Source organism: Stegastes partitus, unplaced genomic scaffold, assembly GCF_000690725.1.
Source record: "Stegastes partitus isolate 25-593 unplaced genomic scaffold, Stegastes_partitus-1.0.2 Scaffold489, whole genome shotgun sequence".
Classification (NCBI taxonomy): domain Eukaryota; kingdom Metazoa; phylum Chordata; class Actinopteri; family Pomacentridae; genus Stegastes; species Stegastes partitus.
Genome location: NW_007578220.1, coordinates 18,798 through 36,981, shown reverse-complemented (window position 1 = coordinate 36,981; position 18,184 = coordinate 18,798). Strand labels below are relative to the sequence as shown.

The window sequence follows — 18,184 nt, the reverse complement described above, 5'->3', positions numbered from 1 at the left end:
CTCCTCTGAGCAGAGCAAGTAAAGACGAGAAAATAACTGTCATGTTGCCTCAACCAAACCGGAAAGGTGACTTTTAGTGCAAATGTGTGTGTGTGTGTGTTTGTGGGCTGTGAGTCGCTAGGTGTGTGTGTGTGCGTCTGAGAGAGAGAGAGAGAGAAGGAGGGAGGGAGGAAGGAAGTAAGGGAGGGAGGGAGGCAGTAGCGCAAACAGGTGTATCCCAAACAGGTAAAGCTGCGCCTTCTTTTTACCAAAAGGCAAACATGATGGCGTGGGCTTAACAACTCAACCAAACTGACAGGATTTACACAATTTCTCACAAGGACTGACAGCCACAGCTCCAACTTTTACAGATATATATATATATATATAGAGAAAGCTTCTTATTTATTTATTTTTTTTGCTCTGGAAAGGACTTTGGGAAGGATTTGACTCTCAACAAAACATCACCAAGGATGATCCAGCAGCACGAGGCATGAGTGCGTCTCAGTGCTTCATGCCTGCCTGTCATTTAGGATCATATTACCTGGACTGATGAGCTTTTTTCCGGCGCTGAAATTCTCCCAAGTTGTGCACAGTTAACAGTAACTCCAAGGGAGGAGGATGACATCTCTGCTGAACAGACTCTCTCTGTGTCTCTGTGTCCTCAGGATCTTTGGTAAGAGAATACACTATGTACAAAAAAAAAGCAGTATTTATCTGTTTAGACTTTACGGTGTTTCTGTAATTTTTCTGCAGCTCATCACTTTATCTTCCTATAACTGCAATGCTCACAAATGACAACACAGTGGCTTTATTGGAGGCGGTTTTATGTATCACAATATTCCGATGATCTCCCACAACTGTAGTAGTCGTACCTGTGATGTCAGTGAATGAGTGTGGTTTGGAAAGACGTTACACATCAAGAAAGATAACAAATATGTAGTGATAACAAACAGCTTTTGGTTTTGTGTGGGCTAAAGGCGGCCTGATAGTATCTCGTGAGGAAGCTGTTTTGCAGTTGGCCAGCTTTTGTCGAGAACAGACTTTAGCTAGAGCAGGGCTGTTGGAAAACACTCGCGGCACTGTCTGATATTTCAAGAAAAACTGGTTGCTGTTGATCCGTTCCCCTCCTCCTGTCTGATTCATAGGAACTACACGGACCCTCCTAGTGTGCGTGTGTTGCTTAAGCCTAAATGTGTACGAGAGATTCTGTAAGAAGCACCATGCTGTTAAACAGTAAACCAAAACACACTGTATTATTGTGCACTAAGCTCAGCTGAATATAGTAAAGCCATAAAAGTATTTCCCAAAATGCAATGCAATGATAGATAAGAGTTTGGCATATCAAAACCGTTCAGTCCAGGATGGGCCCACAGTGTTATTCCAATAATGCAGCACAGGCAGATTCCACAGTCGGCTTAAACCTCAGCATGACAAACACACACACACACACACACAAATATGGAAAAAAAACACACCTGTCTCCTCAGCACACTCATCAGGACTGATGGTAAATGCATGAATCACATCCCACCCGCTGGCATATCTGAACAGATTCTCCCACATCAGGTATTGAATCAACATCTGTATGAGGCTCACACACCAAACAATCAGAACCTGCCAACTTATAGAAAGGTCACAGTAAAAGCTGATTATTACGAGATACGGTTTATAATAGACAAGAATTGGTAAAGCTTCCAAGGAACTGGGGTTTCTGGCTTGTTCCCACATGAAACAACGATCGTTTACATGATAGTAGAGAAAAATGTTGGCGATGCCAAGGAAAATTACAGTGTCAGGCTGCATGATTCATCCTCCTGGCTTTGTAGCTTCACTTTCTTTGGTTTACCAGCCATGGTACCTCGATAGCTGTATCGATGGTAGTTTGAAACGGCCTGCTAGTCGGTCTTTCTACCATTTTTCCATCAACTTATGCAACAATTGACACCATGACATTTAGCATTTAATTTGTTCATGGTCCAAGGAGGATGAACCTCCCCCTTTACTTCTATTCTAGAGCCACCTTGAGGCTTATATTTGCGGTTTAGAGTGATGTGTTGACAGATACTAGACGGATTGCCGTTCATTTTGTTGAGACATTCATGCTCCCCTCAGGATGAATCGTAGTGGCTTTAGCGAATGCATAACTTTCCATAATCATGCCATTGTCTGATAATTTTTCACAACATTCTCATCGGCCTGAGCTGGACTTTTTGTTTTGAGCTAATTAGCGAACATGCTAAAAAACGATGGTGAACATGGTGAATGTTAAGTGTGCTCAACAGCAGCTCAAGTCACTGCCATTAATCCTGCACATGAAGTATTTTGATACTTTCACATTTGGGTAAATGCTGTGTTTTAACAGGTCCAACCTGGACGATGATCTTATAAGAGTGAAACTGAAAATGTTGGCCTATGAAAACATACTGCAATCTACCAGTAAGACAAGTTAGAATTGGTTTTAACTGGTCCGATTGAAACTTATCTGATGAAACAAGGCACCTGTCATGTTTTTCAGCTTACACACATAAGGCCTGTAATGTTGTGAGCTGATATACCATTAGTGCGTGGAAATCATCCATTTGCTGGAAAACATTTTCCATTCAAGTTGTTTGTCATTAACAGGGTCATCGCCGTCTAGAAACGTCACCCTCGAAAACTAAATCAGTCACCAATGACGTGAACTTGGTGCCAAGAGCAGCAGTATAATGACAGGTGTCCTACACAAACAATGCACCTGTTTGCATTTGAAGAAGCTCCGCAGCTCTTTCTTTCAGATTTACTGTAACAGCGTGTCGTGAGAGATATTCCCCTGACAGGTGCAAACAAGCTTTTTTAACTCAATTTAACCTTTAAATACAGGTTGCAGGCAACAACAACAGGAACCTGTGTGTTTTGTGGGTGTGTGTACATGATGTGATTGCTGGAGGACAGTAGAAGATTAGTGACACATTGTTGTCAACATCAAACATGTTGGCAAATTTGAGCTGTAAACAGAGAAGTAGAAGGAAAGAATCGTAAGAAAAAGAGGGAAAAAAAACTCCCAGACAACTCATGCAAATGTTGGGTGTTTGTGGTTAAAGTGTCGCAACGCTGTGAAACACACAATATAGTATACTGTGTAGGCCCTATTTATATTTTCTGGGGCCCCTTTGTATGTCTGCTCGGTCCAGACACTGAGGTTGACTCTGTAAGTTTGCTTTGAAAGCTTATCTCGGGCAACTCGTTATGCGACATATCTTCACTTGTGCTCAGCTCTTCTGATAGTCGTCCTGTTTTCTCTCTCCTCCTTCTTTTCTGTCTTCGCTGTTTGTCTTTAAAACCCTTTCCGTGCTCCCTTCAAACACTGAATTTATTTTATCATATTTTCATATTACCTCCCGCAAACATGTTCACTAAATCTTTTGGTCCGGTCACAAATATTAAAGGAATAGTTTGGCAGTTTGGGAAATATGTTTATTCCTTATATCAGCAAATCTGGGGGATCATTAGCTTAGCTTAGCATATGACCCAGTATGATCTGCTTAATTGTCCCCTTGGTAAAATTGTCTTGGGCTAGTGACATTTAACAAACTGAATACAAAGACATGTGACAGTCAGCCACACACCAGTATCCATTTGTACACACATTCAAATGCTGTTAATAAAACCTTTAAAACAACATACTGCACAACTTAAAACAACATTGCACAACCCGTTCATCCTAACAAGTTCCCATGAGGACTCCAAGGTTCGTACTATGACAACACTGTTACATGATAAAAGGCTCAAATGAGTTTTCAGAATGACGGAGTGGGCACTTGGGTTCTATATATCAACTACTAGAGCTCGCGCTTAGAGTAAAGAACAATGGATGGGTCATCCAGCGCTCAAGGGACTGGTCTGTCTTTCCTGTGACCTTTATGAAGAGGTTGTCATACCCTGCCTATATCCTGTATCTCATGAGGCTGTCCAATACTGCTTGGCAAAACAGGTTCATATATTCCTGGTCAATCTCTTACACCCTGAGCCTGCTCACAAAGTGTTACCTCTCCCGCAGCAGGGAGCACAGGTTAAGGTAAACATGTCATCAGCGTGGACACCGAGATACTAAAAGAAGCATACTTGATTATTGGGAGTGTTGTAGATAACCACTGGGTTTCCTTCACCTTCAAAACGCAGTGGTTATTATCTCACTGATGTACGGAATTCTCCCTATAATTCTATACAAATAATGATTATTCTCTGTGCAGTCAGCTCAGGATAGCAGTGTCATCAGGGAATTTAAATATGCAGTTAAAAGACTGTATGCTCACATTTGCATACAATGTAGAAAAAAACCTTGGAGGCACCTGTGCTGATTTGGGTTCAGAGAGGCTGTTGTTGACCTTAACATGCTGGAACCACCGTATGGGGTTGACACTCATCTGATTCATATTCTGGATTTAATACGTGAGTCAGAGGGGTGTTAGAAGCAGAGCTAAAAATCAACAAAAAAATGGAGGCTCGCAGAAGCTTTCGTGTCTTCAAATGCTTAACAAGCTTAACAGCATCTTTAGTGCCTTTCCTCTGTCTGTAAGCGTATTGGGAAATGATCTAACAATAGCTGCATTAAGGTTTGTTTTGGGGCTTTTTGCTTTTATTTTATAGTGGCAGAGGAGGAAAGACTTTAAATGTGAGGAATGGCATGCATCGGAACGGGGATCTGCTGCCCAGGGCGTCTGGGCTACTGGGTCACTCTAGACATCATGTTCTTAACATGTGGAAACAGCTATTGGGGCTTTCTGTGCCTTGTCAGAACACAATAATATGTGACATTTTAATTAGTGAGCTTTTGTGGTGCTGTTAGATGGATTTTGTAACATTAAGACGCAGACAGTTTGCTACTATTTCTAGTCTAGACAGGCTAAACTGAGCTTGAAGTGAGCAAATATGAGTGTTTCCAAAAATGTTCATGCTGTAGTCAATTGCTTTGCAGTTACTTTAATGCCATTTGCATTCATTTGAAACCATGATTTTATGTTGGGAAATCGCTCAGTGTACTCAATCTTTTATAAAAAATGATGTATCTATCCTTCTCTTTTAGTGCTACATGGAGAGTTTGTGGAGCCCTCTCCAAACCAGGCCTTACGCTCTTTGGCGGAGAAAGAGACCATCCTGCCATGTCGCTACGTGCCAACAAGTGAGGGCGTTGTGGTGGTGCAGGTCACCTGGTACAAGAAGAAACCAGACAACACCAGAGAACAGATCATCCTCGCACACCACGTAGATGGATATACAGGTAGGTTGGCGCTGTGGTCTGGCTTTACTAGTGTTATGTTCTCTTTACATCCTCTGCCGCATGCTAAAAAAAAAAAAAATCCCATCAAGAATGCCTTCACACCTAATTACTTCCCCTTTCCTCCTGCCAGAAATGTTTTCTTAATCGTCACACTCACTCCCTCTAACATTGCACCGAGCAAGTTTTCTGTTGGTATTACAAGTTGATTTGTCAGTTCCGGTTGACAAGTGTTGTTTGGAGGCTTTGTTTCTCTACTCACAGTGCTTACAGAGCTCTGAGGCAAGAATTCACAACCATCTAAAAGAGTTTTCTGACAATTTTGCTGTGATATCATAGGAATATTCCAAAGATGCCAAGACTGGGACGCACTGTTTATTTTTGGTTTCTTGTAATTTGAAGTGATTGAAGCTTCTACTAGTCGTGAGACACAGTGGATAGGGTTGTGAGCCGCCGAATGCCCAGAATGTGATTTAATTTAATGCAAGGGTGCAGGCATGTGCACGGAAGTCAAAGTGACAAAGGAAACCCTGAGGTCCGCTTTCAACTCACTGGACTTAATTTTTCGAGTCACATCCTTCCTCACATGCTCCTTTAACTCTGTGCTTCTCCTTCCTTCTCTTGCCCTGCATCTCTCTCTCTCTCTTCTGTCTGCAGCGTTTGGAACGTGGTCCCAACGTGTGCGCTTTCAAAGCAGCGAGCCCACCCTGGATTCGTCGCTGGTCATCATGAACACAGAGGTCTCCGATGAGGGGAAGTACATCTGCCACGTCAACGTCTTTCCTACTGGGAACTTTGACAGAGAGATGTCGCTCACCGTGTGGAGTGAGTCTCTAATTGCCAGCAGTTTTTTAGCACTCCTTTGATCACATCATCTCTATATGTGTTATTAAATTAGTTAAGTCCTTTGTTTTTAATCTCTTAACTAAACTACACTACTCCAATATAAGGCCTATGGATCCATTTGCAAAAGTAGCACAGGGTCCAAGATTGTTGGATCAAGCAAGTTATTTTGATAATGGACAAATATTTCTTTACTCATAGTTTTCATACATTTCCTCGTAGAAATGTTATTCGATATCGGTCCAGATCAGGTTGCAATGCAATTTTGTTAAGGGTCCGGATTAAAATCTATTTCTTGAAAATGTGGGGCCTTAACAAAGTAGTTAAAACTCACATTAAAAACTGAAGCTGAGGCAAAGATTAATTCTTCATGGATGCAAAAGATCTGACCTTTTTGGCACCTTAACCATGGCTGCATTGATGCTGATTACAGGTTTGGTGACTGTCTAGCATTTAGATTGTAACCACATACTGCAGTGCAAGTACTATTTGATGATGATAATTATTTCTGTGGAATTGTATATTTAAGGACGCGGTCTGCTGAAAAACAAGTTCTTTGTTAACATGCCATTATGATTACTTTTTTTTTTATATGCTAGAAGACATCATAAGAAAAATTGCATTTCCACTTTTTAACGGCCTCAACAACACTGATTCAGTTGGCCAGAGATTCATATGGACCAAATCTATGGAATCGTGTTGCACTTTTCGCATCAGTGCTTTTCTTTACAATCGCTTTCCCCGTCAAACATTTATTACTGCATTATTACAACTTGCCATTGTGTACTAAAGAGTGCAGTGTTTGAGCAGAGCTGTAAGTGAGCTGGTGTGCTGAGCTGCAGCAAACGAGTAGACTTGAGTGGAATGGGGACTTTATCTATCCTATTCTATAGGAGTGTAGAGTCATAGCTACGTCATTTAACCAGGGACTTGAAAATTAAATTATTGTTATTATTATAAAGTTATTAAGGTCATTCCACCTCATTTAACCAAATTTTAAAAAGAAAAATTACACCTAAAAATCTCTCCCCGTGCACACGTATGTTAGTGAGGAAAACGTGGTCAGGTTTGTTGTTTTTTTTTATTGTTGTCTTTGTGCCAATCTGTCGAGCAATGTTCAAAGGGCCATAATTTAAGACATAGTGCTACTGTCCTGAAATTTTGTAGGTTTATTGATGTGTTCGTGTAGTCTTCAATAGTACAATCACGCTCTGATAGAATAATACACACCAATTATATGACGGTGCAAATTTGTTAAAAAATATTTAAAGAATTTTTTTACTAAAATACTAATGTTATCTAAAGTTTGTACACATGGTTAACTCAGTCAGTATTCACCACTTAAAAATAAAAATCAAGTAGAAGGGGCATTGGGTGAATTGAGCGAATGACCCATTATATGACTGAAAAGTGTAAAGAAAAGGAACTCTGTGACACCACCTTTCTCCAACCACGCCCCACCCATCTTAGCTCTTGAATACCTGTTCAGGCATATGTGTGCATTCAACACTAACTGCTCAGCGTGTTGTCATTATTGTCACTCTGATCTAACGCTGTAACAATCCCCCTCCTACCAGCCGTTCCCATTTCCTCCCTGGACCCTGTGGTTCTGGTGGAGGGAGAGTCCTACCGGCAGGCCGCTTACTGTCGCTCCATAGCCCACCCTCCTCCCCGGCTGACCTGGGACACCGACCTGAACGGCCAGTCCCTCAACCGCTCCCTCGACAACGGGGCGGTCTCCTCGCACTACTCCCTGCACCCGCTGAGGAACATGAACGGCAAGAAGCTGGACTGTCTGGTGTGGCATCCGGCTTTCCAGACGCCCCGCAGAATCCGAAACAACCTGGTGGTGCACTGTGAGTATTCATCGAAATGACCAGGAGGTTAGAGATCCATTGAGAGGCTTCAACATGAAAAGGCAGAAAATAAAATGTGTAATAATTGTTATGATATTAGTGTTGCATTCATTTGAGGCAGTTAAAAGCCTGGATATTCCACCTTAAATACATTTGATCCTTTCATGCCATAAACAGTAGACTTCCTCCTTTCTTCTTAACTTGCCTCAACTTATTAAAGCTGATCATTTTTTTTGCTCCTCCTCCCAGTCCCTCCGCATGCAGAGGTGTCTGGCTACAATAAAGACTGGTTCGTGGGTTTGGAGAATGCTGCCCTGAGGTGCGTGAGTGGAGGAAACCCCAAACCACACAGTTTCACCTGGATCAGGTACAGTGGGACCCACCTCCTTCTCTGACTGTCTGGCTGTCGTATGACTAACTGTCTGATGTGTCTGGTCACTGTTGCTTTTCCCGGAACTTCCACAGTCATTATGCCAATTATTTGTCCTATGATTTCACGTGTCTAAATGGGATGTTTAGCGAGGTTAAACTCAGGTCATCCTGAAGGGCCCAACTTACAAATAACTGTTACTTTTAGGAAGCCGTCTCTTACATGCTTTGATGTTTTTGATCTGCGCGCTGGAGACATAAATAATAATTTCAAAGAAGCATGTAATTCAAAATCATTTTTAGTTGCCACACTCAGGGAGCTTTTTTAAACTGATAATCCTGAGGTGAAGTTGTGATGTAAAGCCCTCAGTAGAAGCCAAAGGCAGAGTAGTTTTTAGCAAATGTCGCTCAAACTAGAATAAACGGTGTATTTTTTGCAGACCATTTTCAGCTGCAGATTAGCTCACATTTGGACAGTGTATGTCAGATTGACTCAGACTCAAAAAATGTGTGTTCACGGTAAGAGAGAAACATGTCTCTGAGTGCAAAAGCATCACCCATTAGTTTGTTTTTGGCAGTGTTTTGGACAACAATGAGTCTATAGCAGAGAGTCATACTAATAAAGAGTCATATTGATGTTTGGAAAAAGTGCATCACCTAATAATTTTATATATTTCTAAACCTTTTTTCTCACGGGTATGTTACATTAATGACGAGCATCCCAAGTAGAACTAGGAAGATTGTAGCTGAAAGTAGCATTTGATGCAATATTGCATCATCACACACACCATCAGTCTTATCTTAAGTGATCTATATGAAGTGTTGCCAAGTACTGAAGTAATTTGGATGACAATTACAATTTTAAAAGGTCATGAACTTTCTTGAACATGTACCAGGCTTTGGATACACATGTAATGCTTCTTCGTCAGCTTCAGTAGGGTGGGGGGGCAACTGGACTCTTTGGTTCCTGAAGACATTTCGTCTCTCATCCAAGAGTCAGTTCTACCTGATCGATATGGAGTTCTAGACATATCATCACTCTCAGACTGGGTAGTTATTTGGACATTCGCCAATTACACTCACATGAAGACTCACATGAACTGAGGTGTGAATTATTGTGAAACTACCAAGTCGGGGGTGACTCAAAGTTTAAATGGTGGTGAAACTGCCTGGGGAGCAATCTCAGGACAGCATCGTAAGTAGCTGATAAGTGGTGTTGTCGACCCCTTCCTCTGCTTCCAGAAACCTGTTCAAGTTTAACATACATGGCTTCGTTTTAATCCACTCATGTGCTTGTGGTTGTTTTGTCCCTCATATATAAAGGACACTTAGTATGATCATTCATTTTTGGTTTTCTCATGTAATTAGTGGACAATAAGAACAACATACATGTACGATCAGATTAGCAGCAAGTCTAATTACTAGCATGTTTCTCTGGCGTATATGTATTATGAGTCTTTTTCATACTTATGTGCAAGTGGCTGAATTTATGAAGCATTAACTATTTTTGATGTCTTTTTTAAATAATAAAATATGACTAGAAACTGCTTCAATACTGGTTATTTAAGCGATTGGAGCTGAAGTTAAAGCCACATGTGGAGCAGTGCAATACGACTGTGTTGACAGTTTGCTGCCATAGATTGACTTATTCAAACAGAATTGTAGAAAACATTTCAAATATTCTCAAAAATAGACTTATGTTTGACCAGGAAAAATAATGACATATGTTAAGATATTAGGATGTTCACAAGAAACACCATGAGTGCACCTTTAATAAGTCTATCAACTGTATTTCAAGTACTTAAGTGAGTCCTACATTCTGGATTTTATGAACAAAGTATGGAGTATTTATTACTTTTTAGTGCTTACTTATCACAGATACACTGAGTACGCTGAATAACCAGTGTGGCAGGGGAGGATCTCCACTCTTTCCACATGACTAAACCAAACAAGCCCTGGCATTGCCACCTCCCCATTCTGCTGCCTCAGTGGAAACTGACAGATTCAAATGCTACGTGTGTCATTTAAAAATTGGGACATTACTTCCCAGCTTTAAACCCTAAACCAGGGTTTGACTCAGATGCCTGATGTTTTTTTTTTACTTGAGTCACACAGTGTCATTTTTCAGCCATTTCCACTGATGCATTAATATGTTCTCGGGGTGTGGTGTAGCGTTCGGCAAGAAAAAATGTAAGCCACGAAAAGCAGCTGGAAGATTATGGCTTCCACTGAGTTATGAGAGGTGACAGTTGGGCTGCCAAGAGAGAAATACGCACAGGGAGGGTATATGAGCATCTAAAGTTTGAAAAAAGGAAATGTTTTGGGAGGTTTCGTTTCGTTTGACTTGTTTTTGCCAAGTGATGATGTACGGATTACTTGTCATTAGTCACAGAAACACACCTTGGGAAAGTAGTTTTTGTGAGCGAGGCTTACCAGACACACGCCAAGCGTACAAGTGTACACACTCATGAATGAGGATGTGTAAACACGCTCACAGATAACCAAGTCAAAATCTAGTGGCGACATTCAGCCTCTCCTTGCTCAAGCACACATTTCACATGGACACACACAAACACAAATGTGGCAGAGCAGCGGGCGAACCTGTTGGCTTTGTCAGTAAATGGCAGCAGGTGAAGTAATAGCTGGTGTCACAGTGTCATGTTGCGGCTTGTGCCGAAAGCAGACAGATGAGATAGTTTCACACGAAGGAGGGAGGAAGAGGGGGGTGAGAAGTAAAAGGGAAAGGGATGAGCAGTAGGGAGAGACGTGAACTAGTGGGACCAGGTAGGCAGAGGCGTTGTTGTGAGCTAAGTGGTGCCGAGCGGAGGAAGAGGAAGCAGAATGTGTGGATTTGTGTAAGATGTTATCGTGGTGAAGTAGCAGTTCCTCTTTCCCTGCTGGTGATAGGCGCCTATTGTAATAAGCATGCAGTCTGCTCAATAATAGAAGCTCAACAGCATGCTGCTGTGAAAATGGACATAGTCATGTATTCTGGCGAAACGTGGGTTGTTCACGGGCTGACATTAAGTTCTGAGCAAAGGGATTAAGTCAAATATGCTCAAAACAACAACACTTAGGCAACACCCTTGACAGTGATGCTGAAACATTTTCCTTGAGTCACAGAACCAGGAACTGCAGCAAACAATAACTGAAGATAGTAGAATTTAAAAACTTATACCGATTACACACATTTTAAAAGGACAAATTGAGATTTTTTCTTCTGAACACATCATGTTTAAAAAGGCAACGGGTGATGCTTTTCATGTTTGAGCAGCAATGGCCACCCATTAGCATCACCAGCACCACCTACAGAAACCTCAGCGTCATCAGGGACTGGACAGAAATTCCTAAGAGCTGAAATGAAAAAGGTTATGGGGATCATTTTTTCCCCGTTTAGCCAAAGAGAGGGTGCTTAAAATGTTTTCAAAGGGAGGGGAAAGGGTCTTTTAGGATTGCATGTCATTTGAATGCCATCATTAGCCACTCCCTTACTCTTTGAAATACAGCACAAAAACATCTGAAGATGTTGACCAACTCTGAAAAAATGCGCATGACTTAATCCGCTGAACAAGTCCACGTGTTGAGCTGAATGCACTCTAATGTGTCTTTATCCTGCTCTGCCTGCAGAATGGAAGGAGAGATGCCGAAAGATGCCATCCCCCACCCCAACGGAACGCTGATTTTCAGGCGACCACTAAACTCGTCAGACGGTGGCACCTACCAATGTGTGGCGACGAATGAAGTGGGAGTAGGGAAGGCAGAGGTGGAGATTCTCGTGACAGGTAAATGACAACACTGTCAACGCACCAGACTGAGACTTGTCATATTCATGTACACTGTGAGAATCTGTGTTTATTTCCATCTAATGCTCCCTGACCGACTCTTCGCAGGGCCGCGCGACGACGGGAAAGGACTGGAGAACATGCTGATGATCATCGTGGGGGGTGTGGCTGGTGGGCTGCTGATCCTGATGCTCGCCATCATCATCGGCGTCACGTGCCACCACAAGCGCAAGAACAAGAAACTGCAGAGGGAGCTGTCTCAGAAGAAGTACGGGGATAACACCATGTTTAATTAAGATGAGATAAGATGAGATTAACCATTAATAATCTCCGCGGGGCAGATTGAGCCAAAAAGAATACAGAAGATCGGAGCGGATCGGGGCTATTAAGCATATTACAAGCGGCGCTTACAACACAGAGCGTGTTAAGTAGAATTAGAGGAGCATGAAGCGTAGATGGCTGCGCAAAATAACAAATATGGGTGAAAAATTAAATAAAAAATACACAATGTGAATTACATTAAAACTTAAACTGCCCCAAAATTAACACACACTAGAACAGTTCTTTAATCATTGAAGTCATTTTCTAATTTCTTGTCTTGTTTCTCACAGGGAGGAAATCAGCACTCTCTCCAGGCAAGCATCTTTCCGGAGAGTGAACTCTATGAGCACAGATGCCAGAGGAACGGTACAGTTACTGAATTATTCTTTTTGCACCCGACACACATCTTTTGTTTTCTTATGTCGACACAACCTGAATCAGGCTGTCAGTCTTGACACCAAAATCAGTAGAATGATGCTCCCATATGCTTTATGCAATCCTTCATGCAAAATTTAATTGAAATTTTACAAATTTTGCTCAAATAAAATCTTAATACTGTGCTCTATATTTATCATCAATTATTGCTTCACATACTTTTTCTTGTTTTGGAAGAAGTGAGTGAATTTTTGAGGGTTTGGAATTTTTGCACAGCTGATCCTGACCTGTGTTTTATTTAAATTGCAGACGGAAGAAAACATCCCTCTAAGGGTGGAGGGAACCCTGAGGACCAGCCTGTCTTCCCTCGGGGTCAGTCTACGTATCTATGTAAATCTGCATGCAGGGCCAGGGCCTGGGACTGAGGCTTTACTATCCAGATGTCAGACGGCTAAGTTCTGAGATTCAACATTTCAAATTTTAATGTAGTGCATCTCAGATATTAACAACACATTGTATTGCATGAAGACTTTTGAGATATCCTCCCTTTTTGCTTGCAACGCTCAGCTTCTTCTCTCTTATTCCTCTCTCTGGTCTCTAATCTTCTCTTCAGTCCTCAACAAAGCATGTACGCATATTTCCCAAAATGAAAACGTCTTTAAAACAAGTTAATTGACATTGTACGGTATAGAAGTGAGTACACCCCTGCACGAAATCACTTCAGTTTGAAAAGATTCAAAGTTGTGGCACCTCTCAGTAAATGCATTATTTGCAGTTTGATCATCATTTGTAATCAAAATCAAATACTCTAAAATATTGTAAATACAGGCCCGAAAGTAGAAACTGATTGACAACTGGCACACAAGTTTGAAAACCTGTAATCACTGAAACAAAACTGACGACACCTGTGATTTTCAAACAGCCTTATTGCATGAACATGGTTATAAAACTGACCTGAAACACCAGAACTTTCTCAGTTTTGGACCTATGTGTTGTGTCAGCCTGCATGTCTGTGTTAAGGCTGGACATGAAAAAAAGGAATTGCAAGAAAAATTAAGTAGGCTTATCAAAGATGGTAAAGGAAGGAAGACCAACTAAAAATCAGTTGAAACAGAGATGGGGCACAGTACCACTAAGCATGGTTGGTATGTTCATCTTTCTAAAAATGACAATGTGGACAGTGCACTATCATGGTAAACAAATTTGAGTTTCTGTTACACCTTGACAGTGTGAGGAGTGCATAACCACAACCCTCATGGGCGGTGCCAAAGAAAAAAACCTTTACGTGTTCTATGGAAACAAAACTGCAAGATTAAATATTGGGAGGATATCCTTTTGTTAGATGACACCAAGATAAATTTGTTTGGCTTGGATGGGGTGTAACATGTTTGAAGTGAATCTGGTCAGGTCTCTCACTGTTGAATGCATAAGTCCTGACAGTGAAGCACAAAGGTAGGAATGTGATCACGAGTCCAAAAGGTGTCAATGAGATGAAATTTATAGATTTACAGATGGCCAGATGAACGCCTGTGGATGTATATCAAAAATATTGGCTAACAAGGTGACTTCCATTCTGATGAAGCTTGGCAAATAGGGAATATTCCGGTATGATAACAATCAAAAGCACACTGCCAAAATCACACAAGAGTTTCTAAAGAAAAATTTGAGAGGAAAGATTGAGTAACACAGCCTTTCAAGTAGTGAACTCAGAGAATATCCTCTGACGAATGACAGAACATCTTTCCAGAAATTTGTGCAATATAGGTATCCTTCATGCCAAAGAGAATTGATTCTGTTGTCAATCAGTAATAAAAGGTTGATTGACTTATGTTGCAATGAGTTTCTACAGTAAAACAGTTAGTTTGGAAGTAATGCATTTACTACAAACGATACCTTTTTGAATCATTAGACATTCATGTGGTGATGCACAGGGTTGTAGTCATTTCTGTAAGTAAACATTGTCACTTTAGCCTGCTTTAAAGAACTGGTGCTCGATCATGAAGCTCATTTTAAATTAACTGTGCAAAAGAAGGAAATGGGAAATCAGTTTATCTGATACTAATCAGTGTCTTTGATCCGTGCCGGCAGGAGCAGACTCACTGCCGTGACAGCCGATCAACTATCTCAGGTGGGCGTGGAGGAGGTGGTGTATCAGGGGCGTATGACTACCTGGGCAGACCAGTCCTGTACAACAACTCCCGGAGAGGCAGAGAGAGGCTTCTGGATAGAGAGGAGGAGAACCGACTCAGAGTGGAGACATATGTGAGAAACAGCAGTATATCGTTGGTAAGTGTGATTGTGTGTTTGTGGGCATGTCAAGGCTTGATTTCCTTAATCGTGGAATGCTTTTAACCCAGCTTAAACTCTGCATACTTACCTGATGATGATGATGCAATTATAAGTGTGTCTGCTCTTCTTCTTAGCAGCAGGACACTCACTTCCACCCTCCTCTCACGCCATCACCCTTCCCTATGGTGCAGTCCACTGAGATTGTAAGACAGCTGAATGGCAGCACCATTATACCCTCAGATGGGGGTTCACGACCAGGAAGTGTCGCCAAGACTCACCAGCACCCTCCTGTCAGCTGCACCTACCCGCCGGTTACGGATGACGAGGACGAAGTGGACGAGGGTTTGGGCGGTCCGGCCAGTCAAGAGCATCCCGATGACCAGGACAGCGAGACCAACAGCTCTCAGATGTCTGAGGCTCACAGCACACGCTACCAACAGACTAATGGCACAGTGAGACCCTTCATCCGGAAAACCCCCCCTCTGGTCAACCCTCACGCCTCCCTCATCCACAAGGCCCAGATAGTTTAGCTGCTGGCAGGAAAGTCCCACACAGAAACTATAAAACTGGTCAGCTCTGGCTTTGGAGGTGGCTCACATGTGGACACAAGCCCCGAAAATCAGTTTGTGGTCAAGAATGAAATTTCTGCACCTTGACTTCAATGCTGCATCTTTTACATTGACTACAACAGAGCAAAGCTTTGTGTATACCGATGTGCTCCACAGCATCTGTTGGACAGTTCTGATTTCAGCATGCTGTTTGGGGGGGATCAACAGTATGTTTTGTGTTCCCCCACATTACAAAAGACAATATTGCAGTTTTGTCCAGAACTGCTCAGATGGCATTTAACATCAGACAATATTCCTTTCTTTGCTTTTTGGAATGTAGCTGTTGCTCTACCCAGCTGTGGCTAACAGCTGAAAGTAGCTGAATAGTCTTTGTCAGGGGATTTCAAAAGCACTCGAGAACATGTACAGTACAAAATCAGGAAACGCTAGAGGAGTAAACACAACAGTGAGAAAGTGGGTGAATGAAAACAGCAAGTTGCAACACCCCTGTGCTGTGGGTGATGTTTTAGTGATGTTAGGTGTAGGAGTAACTCTGCCCATGTCAAGTTTCCTAACACAACCCAGTTTGGGATCTGATCCAAATCGCTGGCTTGCTCGTCTATGGCCACACCTGCAACGTGCATACCTCCATATTGTCTTTCAGTCCTTTTGTCTTTCCAAATTGAGACAGTTTGGATCCGATCCAAACTTCGTACAGTGAAACCATTATTATGTCGTAAACAAGATGTGTGTATTTGTTAAAAAAAACAACAAAAAAATGCAAATCTTCAATTCAATATCCTACATATACTGACTAGTTCTCACATGTCTCAATTTCCTCACTTCACCTGACAGCCACACTTGCCTACATGTACACACATAGGTATATAGTAGCTTCACAATCAAGACACCCATCTCCAACATACATGAGAAATATTGACAGTTTACATATAAAACAGGCATAGACTCACTGGATAAAGTGGAGTGCATACGTATTGAGTATCTCTATGTACGTACACAGAGAAAGCTGGAAAAGCTTCCATATGTTTGTATAATACTCATTTTTTCTATGGTATTGCTCGATTTGACCTCTTCTGTAAATGTGTTTGTTTATATGTTTCAGGGACAACGCACATGATGCAGCAAAACTGTACATGTGCCAGTATTAGCCATATTGCTCTTTTTTTTAAAACTTGTCTTCCCTTGGCCAGATCTTAAACTAGTCAGAAAGCAAACAAAAATGGTGTAAAAGGCTCAATAGAATGGGGCATGCAAAACAACAAATACACAATGCAAACATACTAAAAATACATCTGGATTCTTGCACTGGAGACCATAGAGACGACAAAAAAGTATCGACATTTTGGGAAGTTTACTGTACTTGCTGGAGTTTTTCAGCATCTGAAACAAGACGATGACTTTCCAAGAGGATGAACCTTTGTGGCTAAACCATGCATGTATTGTTTATTTGTGGACTGTTGGTTTTATTGTTATTTTTTTATTGTATTGTTTATATATGTTCTGAGTATTGCTGGGTTCTGTTACAGCCCTGACATGGGGAGCAATGTGCCAAAGGGGGAAAATATAAAAAAACTGTTTCGCTTTTTTTTTTTTTTTTTTTGGCAAATATGAAGTATTATTTTGTTCTTTATACATACTATTACACTGTATTGGTGTTTTTTTGGATTTATCTTACCTGCTGTAAATATATTTTTTTCTGTCAAATGCCACCTGAGTCAGAAATGTTGGGTTGAAAGTATGCCGGGACAGTTTAATCTGGCATCACCCAGCCACAGACTGTATATAAGAGCAGATTAATGGCATTATGTTTGAATGTAGGCTGCATTCGTTGTAGACAGTGCCCCCTGATGTGTGCTGCTGGAAAGTGCAGGGACCTGGACGAGCCTACAAAAACTGCCACACTGCTGAACAATGAGAGACTCGACGTTCCACTGTGATTTTTGATGATCTTCCCGATCATGTGTCTGGATTTTCATTATCGTAAAGGGCTTTGTATGGGTGTCAGCTTGTGTGGATGGGTGGAAATAAATGTGCATGGTTTTTCAAACAGATGATACAGTGCCAGTCAAAAGTTTGGAACGCCAATTTAGTCGATTGTTTTTCCTTTATTTTTACATTGCAGAACAAACATCAAGCTAATGAAACAACACATTAATTAAAGAGGACAAAATGGGTTTTAAAATTTAGATTCATCAAAGAAGTCACCGCTCGAACAGCTTTGTACAACCTTGGCATTGGACCAACTTCATGAGGTTGTCAATGAACTGTCTCCAAGGAGTTCCCACATACGCTTGACACTTGTTGGATGCATTTCACATACAGCACATAGCCTGGAGACCATCCATTCTCTGACTCTGTTTCATGAAGCAGATTCCTTCTTACTGGTCTCAGAAGTGTTCATGAAGGCCTGAATCATGCCTTTGAACAGGTGGGATCTGGCTGCTACTTGAACTCTAAAAAGAATAGATGTGGGCTGTAATCTGAGGTGCCCTTAATTGCAGATTTCTGAGGCTAATTAACTTATTCTCTGCAGCAGAGGGAACT

General features: G+C 41.5%; 1 protein-coding gene across 2 annotated transcripts; it reads left to right on the top strand.

Moving 5' to 3' along the window:
• Window positions 1-217: 217 nt before the first annotated feature.
• On the top strand, window positions 218-16,378 carry nectin4a (nectin cell adhesion molecule 4a). Of its 2 annotated transcripts, none has more exons than XM_008287157.1 (11): window positions 218-655; window positions 5,045-5,239; window positions 5,894-6,061; window positions 7,657-7,935; window positions 8,185-8,302; window positions 11,932-12,086; window positions 12,195-12,354; window positions 12,698-12,773; window positions 13,092-13,154; window positions 14,871-15,068; window positions 15,209-16,378. In XM_008287157.1, the coding sequence occupies exons 1-11, from the start codon at window positions 601-603 to the stop codon at window positions 15,599-15,601; spliced, it is 1,860 nt and encodes a 619-aa protein (XP_008285379.1). In that variant the 5' UTR covers window positions 218-600; the 3' UTR covers window positions 15,602-16,378. The 2 variants fall into 2 exon arrangements, with proteins under 2 accessions (XP_008285379.1, XP_008285378.1); XM_008287156.1 differs by having other exon boundaries at window positions 15,206-16,378.
• Window positions 16,379-18,184: the final 1,806 nt, after the last annotated feature.